The sequence below is a fragment of the Prunus mume genome, linkage group LG4 (genome assembly GCF_029339155.1).
Source record: "Prunus mume cultivar Tortuosa linkage group LG4, ASM2933915v1, whole genome shotgun sequence".
NCBI classification, from domain to species: Eukaryota; Viridiplantae; Streptophyta; class Magnoliopsida; order Rosales; family Rosaceae; genus Prunus; species Prunus mume.
This window is the reverse complement of record NC_142701.1, coordinates 27020778-27034173: the sequence shown is the minus strand read 5'-3', so window position 1 is coordinate 27034173 and position 13396 is coordinate 27020778. Positions and strand designations below refer to the sequence as shown.

Here is a 13396-nt window from a genome sequence, read left to right as displayed (position 1 = left end):
ACAGCTTAATCAAAATAAGCACAAATAAGCTTCAAACCAAAATCGATTACATACTGAGAATCTTGGCTTCTATGCATTTCATAACATGTGATTACATACATAAGCTTGCTAATGCATACATCGATTTATGGATCACATGTTTCTTTTTCACATTTTGAGACACCTGAGGCATCATGTGTAACATCCCAGGATCTGCTCCGCCGTAACACGATATTGTCCGCCGGGCCCCCTCTCTGCCCCACGGTTTTGTTTTTGGGAACTCACGAGCAACTTCCCAGTGGGTCACCCATCCAGGATTGCTCTCAACTTGCTTAACCGAAGTTCCTACGACTCCAAAGCTAGTGAGCTCCCAAAAGGCCTTGTGCTAGATGGAGGCTGACATGTACATATAAGGCACATCACCCCCTTCCCCGTTGGTCGATGTGGGATGTTACATCATGCAAGTCTACCACCCGAGCTTTCAAGGAAGCCACTTCTTTTGCAAACTTTTCTTTTCTTTTCTTTTCTTTTGTTTAAGTTTGGGAATGGTGTTTTCTTTTTCTTTTTCTTTTGTAAACTTGTTTGCATATGAATTTTATTTTTCAAAATCAATGTTAGTTATGATGTTTGATTATTTTGTTATCTTTGGATTTATTGATTATACATGTTTGCATATGAATTTTTTTTTTAAAATCAATATTTGTTGTGGTGTTTGATTATTTTTGTTATCTTTGAATTGTTTGAATTTGTTGATTATACATGTTTGCATACGAATTTTGTTTTTTAAAATAAATATTTGTTATGGTGTTTGATTTTTTTCATTATCTTTTGATTGTTTGAATTTATTGATTATTATACATGTTTGCATATAAATTTTGTTTTTAAAATCCATGTTTGTTAGCTGGAACTAGAATCGTAATCATTAAATTAATTAATTATTCCTTTATAATACAAAGACAAGAGTGGAGTGTTGGTAAGCTCTTGGGTTTTAAAGAAGGAGGACATGGGTTCAAAACCCCTTGTCAACCTCTCTTTTTTCTTTCTTTCTTTTCCTTCTCTCTCTCTCTCTCTCTCTCTCTCTCTCTCTCTTTTCCTTACATTTTCTCTCCTCTCTCTATTTTTTTTTTCTTTAAACTTTTTCAGTTGTGAGTTTTGCAACATGCATGTTATTATTTATGAAATTTAATCACGGGTAGTCAAAGTTTATCGTTCTTTGTACATAGCGATGTTGCTTTATTAGTTGCTACCACTTTTATTAAACAGGTTATTAACCAGGTAACCTGTTTAAGGCGAACCGAACCCGACACGACACGATTATTAAATGGGTTGGGTTTGGGTTGAGCATTCTTGACACGTTTATTATCCCGACACGACATGACGTCCCATTGCCAACCCTACCCCCTACCACCCTTTTTTTTTTTTGTCTTTTTGAAGGGTGGTCCAACCAAATCGCACCATATGTATTCATTCATTCTTCTTCTTCTTTTTTTTTTTTTGCTCTCAAACTTGAAATATTCAACAAAAATACCTCCGAGCTCGGAAAAAGTTCTTGAAAATTCTACAAGCTCCTAATCACCAACACTATGTTTCTATCACCTCCATTTTTACAAATAGCCTCAGCATGTTTCCAATTATTTTTCTAAACACTTCAAATAATTTAAAATAATTCTAAAGTAATTCAATTTAATTTTCAAACTTTTTCATTTATCACAATATTTAAGTTTACACCCATGTGAAATCTTCTAATATTACAAAATTTTCCAGGAATTCGTAGATTTATTAGTCACATTACCAATAAGAAGTCTGCAAGGTTCTGATAGGACCCACCCCGAATTCCTTGGAATCTGTGATGGTTCCTGTGATTTTTCTGACATCCAACAGATGTCGGGCCCACTTACTAAATACAAACAATCCTCTTCCCCTAAACAAAGGAAAAGAGGGCCATCACAACTGAGAAGAAGACCAAAGTGTTAGGTGAAGACCCACAGTTGAGAAGAAGACCAAAGCAGGTGAAAACTAAAATTAACTAGACAGTATCACGTGATCACTTAAATAGAATCGTCAAAATACATGCACAGAAAATTAGTGGGGATGACTAACGAGAGTGCACTAGTCATCTGAGTATAAAAACAGCACGTTTTATATAGAATCTAGTGCAATGCATGAACTAGTCATCTAGGAATAAAAACTGCCATAATTAAACAAGAATGTCATGCCAATGCATGCTTTACCTTTGGAGATGAGTTTCTCAGCTTGTATCTACCTTGAAAATTAAAACGACGCAAATTCGATAAAACCGTTGTCTTATTATGAGTTTATACATAAAAAACTGCCTAGATTTCTCTCTCCCACGTTCGTTTCAAATAAGACGACGGTTTTATCTTTAAAATGTAGTATTTATTCTCATACCACGTCTGTTATTAAGAACAGTCGTGCTATTGAAATAGCACGAATTTAATTACCGTCGTGGTGTGTGAATAAAAACGTCAAATACAAGACAAAACCATCGTCCTCACACGACCTGAGAGTGGGACTAGTGATTTTTGTTCAAACCAGTGAACGATTTCGTCCTTTTCAAACCTGAGTTTTATTTCAAACCAGTGAAAGATTTCGTTCTTTAAAAAAAAACTTCAAATGATGTTGAAAAAGAAAAAGAGAGTGAGAAAATACCTTTGGCTTGCAAAGAAAGTTATCTTTTGAAGTAAACTTTGGAGTTCTGGAGACGAAGACGAGGAAGAGAGTGAGAATCAGATACGCAGCTTTTGGGAAATGAGAGGGAAACTGAGAGAAAACTGAAATTTTTTATCGGTTAGAGAGAACGTAAAAGTTTAGGTCAAGTGACGAAAAAGTATTTATATTGTCCCAAAGTTCAATAAGGCGATGGTTTTGACAAAAACCGACCTAGTATGTACTTACCACGACGTTATAATAGTAGAAAATGACGTGGTAAGTAATAAAGTCAGTTGACTTTTGGTATTCCGAAAATGATGTGATTCTCTGAGCATTACACGTCAAAAGTTTACTTTTGAAGAAGTGATATTATAAGTTACCATGTCGTCTTTTTAGTCATAACCGATGTTGTTTTTCTTTAAGTCGTTGAATCTAGTTTACCAAACCAACGTTGTTATTTCTATTTATACAACCACAATGTATTACTCACTGATGTGGATTATTATAATTAGACGTCGCTATGTGTAATAGAACTGACGTGGATAGTGAAGATTATTTGTATAAATAGGGTTTTTTTCACGTCTTCTTTCAGTTTCAGTTTTCAATTAGGGTTCCAACTTCTTCTTGCCCTTGGCTCTGTCTCACCTCTTTGGAGGCAATAGTTTGAATGTTGATTTGTGTGTGCGATTGTGTATCTGAAAGACACAAGCACGCACACATCATCAACTTCTAAAAAATTGTCTTACTGAAAGCAAATGTTTTGGATTTTGATGTGTACATGCCTTTGTGTTGTATCTCAAAGACACAAAGACACATACATCATCAACGTCTAAAATATTTTATTTCTCTCACATTTGTGAATCGATTATGATGAGGAACAGAATTCCCAATGGTAAGATTTCATTCTAATTTTCTTGTTAAGACGGTTTTCTATATAAACCATCCTGGTTATTACAATTCTTGTCATTCTGTTGATCTACCGTCATAGGCTACAAAAAAACCTAGAAATAAATCTTCAAAAGAAATAAAAATTAAGACATCGATTTACAGATAAGGTCACATGTATAAAGAAAATAAATACGACGGTATTTATAAGTTCATAACGTGGTAAAGTAACATTATACGTCGTTAATTGAACAAATTGACGTGGTTAGTACAACTTACCCAGACAGTAGAGTCATAGATATCGTCGTAGTACACTTTGAATAAAATGTTGATAAATTTATCTTTACGGTCGTGGTACATTGACATAATACGGCGTAGTTTTGTACTATACCGACGTGGACGTAGACGTTTCCTTAATTGAGTAGATAAGTAAATACGTTTAGCATGTGGTTAAATGAATTGAGAGTCAAAGAGATAAAGATGGATTAATTGTAATTTAGGTTCATGTATTAGCATTGAATTTGGGGGATGAAACATTAGAAGGAGGACCTGTGTTTCTTTGTATCAAGTAGTATGAAAGTTTGATATGAGAATAAGAGTTTATGGCGCAGTTTTGGTTCTTCTCTTGAAACGTTGTTGTTGGACTTTTACCTGCCTCAAAATCTAGTAAGCTATTTAGAACACGCAAAATGTGTATTTGTTTTCACTAACTTTACCTTGAAGTACCAGTCAAATAAGCACACAATTTATCATTCCATTATCACACAAATATCATTAATGCCATAAAAAAATCACATGCGAGATATCAAATTCAATACTGGAATTCATTCATACAGAAAGGATACATTCAATATTAAAATTGGAAAGTCTGCATGTTTGCCCTGAACTGTAGTGAAATGAGGTTGATACTTGAGTGCCGTTTTCTTCTTCCTATTATTACGATCCATGAGTCAAGAATACGATTTCTATCATATATTTATAGATTTTTAATTGAACCATGTAAATATTCAAGTTTACCCAACAAATTTCATATAGAGAGGCTCCCCAAGACGAAGTAATTGAGGTTAAATTTGTTTTCTACAATTTTGTTTGCCATAAATAATTAAGACATTAATGTGCAAAACATTTTTGTTGGTTGAACTTGAGATTTGTAGGGTATAAATAGAAACTTGTATATTCGTTGTCGTTATCACTTGACTTGGCTGCTATTGAGAGTTTGAGAGGCCTTAGAACGAGCGTTTTCATTGGTTTTAACTAAGAGTTTGAGAGGCCTTATTACATATGTTGCTCAACAAGGCTGTGTAGTCTCCTTGATGAAACCTAAATGTGGAAACTTGAATGGAAATCAGATGAGTTCGTTGAGGAAAAATTTGAGTTCTAGGACTAAATTGATCTATATTTTGATGAAATAAGTTGGTTAGGTGATGATACGCAATTAGCTTTAACAAAGTTTTGTTGGAATGCAACAACAAAGACTAAATTGATGTGACACCAAAATATAAAGGACTTATTAATTGATTTGAACATTTGAGGACTAAAATAAGAACTTTTAAAATAGAGTACCTAGCCATAATAAAAACCCGTCCTGAGAAACTTGTTTCATTGTTTGACGAGATTGTGGATTGACATTCATGCCAACGCATTATCGTCACAACAAGAGAGAAGACTTCACCTGCTTCTTGATGCCAAAGCTAGCTATCCATATGTTACTGCAATGGCAAAATGGTATTTTTATGTTAAAACCAAAAAAAATGAATAAAAAATCATATCTTTAAAATAACAATAAAAGAAAATTAAATAAAAAACCAACCAAAAAAAAAATCAAGTTTGGAGGAGTAGAAATCGGGATAGAAGGGGAGAGAGAGAGTTTAATTTTAATTTTATAGTTTTTTTTCAATTTTTTTTAATTCATATTTTAATCAATTTGATACAAAAATACCATTTTGCCCCTACATTTAACAAAAAAGTTAACAAACTTGACGGCAGAACCATTTGTCCTAATGAAACTGAAGTTGACAAATCACAGAAACCATTTTGGAAATTGAGGGACTCAAATGCAAATCGGTTCTAAATTCAGGGACTAATAAAATGATTAACCCTATTTTAAATGAGAGTAGAGAAATCATAGAGAATACAGAGGTGGAGGGAAGGCACAACCAAATTGACAGACCATTTTGACCATAGGAAAATACCATTGCAGTAACATATGGATAGCTCTATGGCATCAAGAAGCAAGGGAAGTCTTCTCTCTTGTTGTGACGATAATACGTTGGCATGAATGTCAATCCACAATCTCGTCAAACAATGAAACAAGTTTCTCAGGACGGGTTTTTATTATGGCTAGGTACTCTATTTTAAAAGTTCTTATTTTAGTCCTCAAATGTTCAAATCAATTAATAAGTCCTTTATATTTTGGTGTCACATCAATTTAGTCTTTGTTGTTGCATTCCAACAAAACTTTGTTAAAGCTAATTGCGTATCATCACCTAACCAACTTATTTCATCAAAATATAGATCAATTTAGTCCTAGAACTCAAATTTTTCCTCCACGAACTCATCTGATTTCCATTCAAGTTTCCACATTTAGGTTTCATCAAGGAGAGTACACAGCCTTGTTGAGCAACATATGTAATTTTTTTCCTTTGTTTTTCAGGGTTTCAATTTCTTCATCCAAACAGAGGGTTAAGGATCACATTGATTGATTCGAAAGTTTGAGAATTCAAATGAGGACTTCTGAAAAAATCAAGGACCATTCATGACAAAAACCTTTCTCAATATCTTTCTATTCGGAGAGGCTGCATTTGTTGAAACTTGTTACCTACGATATACCATGTGACATATGTCAAGCATTCAGGTGGGACACTTTTGAACCCCTATGTCACGCAAATAGTAACCTCTCACTTTCCATCAATTTCATTTCAGTATGTAATTCCAATATATTTTTCTCCCAAAAACATCAAAGTGCAAGGACCATTGATCAGAGAAAAGTCTATGAGAAAGCTGTGCATACTAAAAAACAAACATAATTGAATTAGTTTTCCAATCATGTGCATTGAGTTGAATGGCTCATTTAATAAGTTATCTTGTCAATTCTTAGTTAAAACCAATGAAAACGCTCGTTCTAAGGCCTCTCAAACTCTCAATAGCAGCCAAGTCAAGTGATAACGATAACGAATATACAAGTTTCTATTTATACCCTACAAATCTCAAGTTCAACCAACAAAAATGTTTTGCACATTAATGTCTTAATTATTTATGGCAAACAAAATTGTAGAAAACAAATCTAACCTCAATTATGTTGTCTTGGGCAGCCTCTCTATATGAAATTTTATTAATAGGGTTAATTGAATTTAAATGTGTTTTTTATAATAAAAAAATATATTGTTGGGTGAACTTGAATATTTACATGGTTTACTTAAAACATCTATAAATATATGATAGAAATCGTGTTCTTGGCTCATGGGTAATAATAGGAAGGAGAAAACGGCATTCAAGTATCAACCTCATCTAAAGTTCAGCGAAAAATCCTTTCTGTATGAATGAATTCCAGTATTGAATTTGATATCTCGCAGGTGATTTTTTATGGCATTAATGATATTTGTGTGATAATGGAATGATAAATTGTGTGCTTATTTGACTGGTACTTCAAGGTAAAGTTAGTGAAAACAAATACACATTTTGTGTGTGCGAGAAACTTATTTAGGATTTGTGATGAAGTATGGATAATACGTCTACCCCAAATTGGAGTTTTTGGATTTCTCATAAGTAAGCGAAAATATACTCTTATTCTCATATCAAACTTTCATACTACTTGATACAAATAACCGATTTTCTAAATAAAAAATCTGAAGAAATAGCTACGTACAAAGCAATCAAGCTAATAAATAACCGATGTTTTTGTGTTGACTATTAATTATCGGCAGTGGCATAGGAGGAGCACAATAATCAAATGAATTTATCCAATAAACGACAAAACAAACCATCAATTACGCCTGACTTTGAGGAATGGGAGATTTGAAGTAAACAAATAAATCTTTGTCATGCATATGGTTATCTCTCACCTCCATTAATTTCATTTCATTATTTCATCCAGAAAATTCAAAATTGGCATTTAAATTTAGAGAATGAAAGACTGAGACCTTTACTCAAAAGAAAACTGATCCGAAAGACTTTTCAATGCTCAGCTGAACCCTAAAGACTAACCCACACTATATATAAATAGTAAGGCACCGCCCATACAATATACGTATACCACACAAACAATAATCATGACATCTTTAGCTTCCGCTAAACTATGCTTCATGCCTTATTGCCTTGTCATCTTGTTTGTTTCATCACCAAATTGGGTTGCTTTTCCTTCTGCTACTTCTACTTCTCATACTGAAGCAAAGGCTCTTCTCAAATGGAAAGCCAGCTTATTTCTAAATCAAGCCCTCAATAACCTCACTTGGTACGACCCTCTCACTCATAATATTAATGCCACCAATTCTTCCAGCACCAATCCAAAACCAAGAAGAAGCCCATGCACTTGGACTGGTGTTTCATGCAACGCAGCCGGAAGTGTTAGCAAGCTAAACCTTTCCACTCGTGGTATTCAAGGTACGCTATATGAGTTTTCATTCTTGTCCTTCCCTAATCTTGAATATCTTGACCTCAGCTTCAACAAACTCTTTGATGCCATCCCACCTCAAATCAATTACCTCTCCAAACTCCACCATCTTGATCTCTCCGGAAATCAGTTTTCCGGGAGAATCCCACCAATCGATCTCCTGAGAAATCTTACCTATCTCTATCTCTACGGTAATAAACTTTCTGGTTTGATTCCTAAGGAGATAGGAAACTTGAAATCTCTTGTAAATCTAGCGTTGTCCTACAACAATTTAAGTGGTCTCATTCCTCCAAATATTGGTAACTTAATAAACCTAACCACTTTGTACTTGAATGACAATCAACTTTCTGGTTTGATTCCCAAGGAGATAGGAAACTTGAAATCTCTTGTATATCTAGCTTTGTCCTACAACAATTTAAGTGGTCTCATTCCTCCAAATATTGGAAACTTAATAAACCTAACCACTTTGTACTTGGATGACAATCAACTTTCTGGTTTGATTCCCAAGGAGATAGGAAACTTGAAATCTCTTGTATATCTAGCTTTGTCCTACAACAATTTAAGTGGTCTCATTCCTCCAAATATTGGTAACTTAATAAACCTAACCACTTTGTACTTGGATGACAATCAACTTTCTGGTTTGATTCCCAAGGAGATAGGAAACTTGAAATCTCTTGTACATCTAGGGTTGTCCTACAACAATTTAAGTGGTCTCATTCCTCCAAATATTGGTAACTTAATAAACCTAACCACTTTGTACTTGGATGACAATCAACTTTCTGGTTTGATTCCCAAGGAGATAGGAAACTTGAAATCTCTTGTAGATCTAGAGTTGTCCCAAAACAATTTAACTGGTCCAATTCCTCCAAATATTGGTAACTTAATAAACCTAAACACTTTGTACTTGTATTCCAATCAACTTTCTGGTTTGATTCCTAAGGAGATAGGAAACTTGAAATCTCTTGTAAATCTAGGGTTGTCCGAGAATCAACTCAACGATTCAATTCCAGCCTCATTTGCCAACTTAAGCAAGTTGGAGAACTTATTCCTACGCGATAACCAACTTTCCGGCTCCATTCCCCAAGAGTTAGAGAATCTCAAGAATTTGACTCGACTGCACTTGGATACAAACAAATTGTCTGGTTATTTGCCCCCAAATATCTGCCAAGGTGGAAAACTCACAAACTTGTCAGTAGAAACAAACTATTTGACTGGTTCAATCCCCAAAAGCTTGAAAAATTGCTCGAGCTTAGTGAGAGTTCATCTTGAGCAAAACCATTTGACGGGCAATATATCTGAAGACTTCGGTGTTTATCCGAATCTTGATTTTATGAACATAAGCCATAACAACTTGTATGGAGAAATCTCACACAACTGGGGACAATGCCCAAAGCTAAAAACCCTACTAATGGCAGGAAACAACCTTACTGGTAGCATACCACTTGAGATAGGCAACGCAACCCAAATTCATATGCTGGACTTTTCTTCAAATCATTTAGTTGGGTTGATCCCAAAAGAATTCGGGAAGTTGTCTTCATTGGTGAAGTTGGTGTTGAATGGAAATCAACTTTCGGGTCGTATACCGTCAGAATTCGGATCATTGAATGATCTTGAATATCTTGACTTGTCAACAAATAAATTCAATGACTCAATTCCGGGATTCTAGGTGACTTGCTCAAATTATACCATCTGAATTTGAGCAACAACAAGTTATCTCAAGCAATTCCTTCACAGTTGGAGAAGTTAGTTCAATTAAACGAACTGGATTTAAGTCATAACTCACTTGAAGGTAGCATACCATCAGCAATGAGCAATATGAAGAGTTTGGTTACGCTCAATCTTTCCCACAACAATCTTTCGGGTTCCATACCATCAAGTTTTGAAGACCTGGGTGGCTTGTCGTACGTTGACATATCCTACAATCACTTAGAAGGTCCCCTTCCCAACATCAGTGCATTTCGAGAAGCTCCACCAGAAAGATTGAAAGGTAACAAAGGATTGTGTGGCAAAGTTGGAGCTCTGCTGCCACCCTGCAATGCACTTGGCTCAAAAAAGGACCAAAGGGTCATATTCTCTGTTCTAGCTGTATTTGTACTTCTATTCGCTCTCTTTACAATTGTCTTTGTAATAGTGCAAAGAAAGAAGAACCATCAAGATACTAAACAAAACCACATGCATGGAGAAATTTCCTTTTCGGTTTTAAATTTTGATGGAAAATCAATGTATGAGGAAATCATAAGGGCAACAGAAGATTTTGATTCCACATATTGCATTGGGAAGGGAGGACATGGAAGCGTCTATAAAGTGAATTTGTCATCTGGAGAGGTAGTGGCCGTGAAGAAACTCCATCTGCTATGGGATGGCGAGACAGAATTTCAGAAGGAGTTCTTGAATGAAGTAAGGGCACTCAGTGAGATAAGACATCGGAATATTGTGAAGCTCTATGGTTTCTGCGCACATAAACGACACTCGTTTTTGGTGTATGAGTATCTTGAAAGAGGTAGCTTGGCTGCAATGTTGAGCAAAGATGAAGAAGCTAAAGAGTTGGGGTGGAGTAAAAGGGTGAATATTTTTAAAGGCTTAGCTCATGCCTTGTCTTACATGCACCACGATCGCTTGCCACCGATTGTACATCGTGACATCTCAAGCAAGAACATTTTATTGGATTCTGAATATAAGGCATGTGTTTCAGACTTTGGCACTGCTAAGTTTTTAAATCCAGACTCAACTAATTGGACTACCGCTGCAGGCACGTATGGCTACATGGCACCAGGTAATATTTTGATTCCCTGTTCTCTGTATTTAGCACTTTTTAAGCTTTTGCTTTTAGACCAATGCTTCATTTTCATCATTAGAAGCGACTAACATAAACACATTTTCACTTCTTGATTTAGAAAATATACTAATAAACACATTTTCACTTCTCTTAAACTATAAACTAATAAGTTGATTTATGCATGATACAGTTTCGTTAAATTCCATTGAATAGTTATGTCTATAAACTAATAATGCCACTTCTATGATGTTTTCTCTGAGCAGAGCTTGCATACACAATGGAAGTGAATGAGAGCTGTGATGTTTATAGCTTTGGTGTGGTCACTTTGGAAATAATTATGGGAAAGCATCCTGGAGATCTTCTCTCATCTTTCTCGTCAGTCTCTTCATCCTCCTCCTCCTCATCATCATCTGCATTACCAGCCCATCAAATGAAAATTGTGGATGTTTTGGACCAACGCATTTGCCCTCCACATCAACTTGCGAGCGAAGTGGTCTCTCTTATGAAGGTAGCATTTTCATGCTTGAATTCCAGCCCGAAATCTCGTCCAACAATGAAACAAGTTTCTCATTTCCTCTCAACTGAGATGTTGCTTTTTTCGAAGCCGATACATATGATGACATGTGGTGAATTGCTTACTCTTGATCCTTTGGCTACCTGATCAGAATGTGCTTCTTTCTTATACAGATTTCATTTTGCCTGTGTCTTATGTTTAGAAAGATTATCCATAGATGTTTCCTTCTTGTAATTTATTTCATATCCCTAGATGTTTCCTTCTTGCAATTAATTTATTTCATGCACATGTGCGCTATGCTATGACTTTATTTAGGATGCTTTACTGTTTGTTTATCCTTAGCATAACATATTTATTGCAGAATTTTCCTTACAGTTTGTTTATCTTTGTAAGGAAAAATAAAATGAAATAAAACAAGGGCTTTGTTTAGGGATCCTGAGCCTCTACATTTAGCATTAGTGCATTTACACGCATTTAATTGTATTGTACTAAACCTCACAACTGCCGCGCACCTTATTATATGTATTTGATTACATTGAAATAAAAAATAAAAATTCAAATCAAGCAGCAACCACCTCTCTCCCCAACCCAGCCCCCACACTGCCAACCAATTGCGAACCCTGACTCTCTTTTCCACTCACACACGCACGTAGGTCGACTTGGTTTAATTTGCAAGTTTAATTGTAGTAATTGTGGGAATTATTTTTCATTTATTTGCAGATTTGTTAATATAATCATGTATGGCGCAGGAGAGAGAGAGAGAGAGAGAGAGAGAGAGAGAGAGTTGGGTCGAAGAGTTGATGCTTGTTGAGATATATTTTTTATTTTTGTTATTGTTATGATATTTTTAATATTTTATTTCAAAGGTATTTTTTAAAAAAGTATTAGTTACACAAATAAGGTGCAAGGGCCATTCTATATTACTATATATGGATAGTGTAACAGGGGTGAAAAACGCCTTTAATTTTTCGACCCTTGTCCGGCACTTAGATTCCTCCTAAGTCAGTCTTCTCTTCACCTCCAAATCGTGAGGCTTCAGAGTTCACGCAGTGGGATAACGACACAAGTGACAACCAACGCCCACAAATGAGACTTGCCTCACGCAGGAAACTCTCGCACACACCCTTACGGGAAAGTTCCCAACCTTCTATTCACAATAGCAAAGGATTACAAGTTTTCACTTTCAGTTGGATAACCACATCACTTGGTATCTCAACCCTCACCTTCACAAGGTATTTATAAGCCTACACTATGTAGATGACACCCCCATCTACTTAGGAAACCTTGCCAACCGTTAGATTAGCCACCTAGCCACGTTTTTCTCACTCAAAAACCTGTCTAGCAACCACAAGACGCCACCTTGCAGTCCACTCACGTCATGGGCAGATTTTCCTCCTTAAAAATCTCCCCACTTCCTTGGAACCTGCTACCACTATCAAGTAACCGCCCACTAATGCTCCAAGATAAACCACAACTAATGCTCCAAGATAAACCACAACCCAAATTTCAAGCATGTAGCAACTCCTAGCCACGTCCAACCACCCATGGACTGCTCAAAACCGTTTTGCCCACGTCCTAGACCCACTCCAGCACGTTTTTAAGTAAACTGCCACGTCCAGCCAATCTGCCAGCAACCTGCCCGCGTGCGTTGCGCATCATGCAAGCCAACTGCTTGCACAATCTGCCAGCACCATGAGCACAATCTGCCTGCACGAACTGCCAGCACCATGCGCACAATCTGCCAGCCAAACTGCCCACGCACCAGCCCATGCAACTGCCCACGCAACAGCCCACGATCTGTCGACATACGCTGCCCCTTGCGCGCTGCGCTGCACATGCTGCCATGTCTTGGCTGCCAAACTCCAGCCCAAGACACATGTCTTCCAACCTTGTCTAGTGCGCCTCCCAAGCACTCTTGGCTTGCCTTGGCATGGTGCAAAACATCAAAACCATGCCATGGCCT

The 13396-nt window shown here is 36.2% G+C and overlaps 2 protein-coding genes across 2 annotated transcripts; both read left to right on the top strand.

Annotated features, from left to right (window-relative positions):
- The first annotated feature begins 7800 nt into the window (after nucleotides 1-7800).
- LOC103343701 (uncharacterized) lies at nucleotides 7801-9809 on the top strand. The gene has a single exon (XM_089051441.1). It carries the CDS (start codon nucleotides 7803-7805, stop codon nucleotides 9807-9809), a length of 2007 nt encoding a protein of 668 aa, XP_088907567.1. The 5' UTR covers nucleotides 7801-7802.
- Nucleotides 9222-11885, top strand: LOC148918303 (MDIS1-interacting receptor like kinase 2-like). Its single transcript, XM_089051440.1, has 2 exons — nucleotides 9222-10916; nucleotides 11183-11885. The coding sequence occupies exons 1-2, from the start codon at nucleotides 9950-9952 to the stop codon at nucleotides 11578-11580; spliced, it is 1365 nt and encodes a 454-aa protein (XP_088907566.1). The 5' UTR covers nucleotides 9222-9949; the 3' UTR covers nucleotides 11581-11885.
- Nucleotides 11886-13396: the final 1511 nt, after the last annotated feature.

Coding starts and splice junctions, on each gene's coding strand:
- LOC103343701 (XM_089051441.1), top strand. CDS start 7,803: ATGACATCTTTAGCTTCCGCTAAACTATGCTTCATGCCTTATTGCCTT.
- LOC148918303 (XM_089051440.1), top strand. CDS start 9,950: ATGAGCAATATGAAGAGTTTGGTTACGCTCAATCTTTCCCACAACAAT. Junction 10,917..11,182: donor GTATGGCTACATGGCACCAG/GTAATATTTTGA, acceptor TTCTCTGAGCAG/AGCTTGCATACACAATGGAA.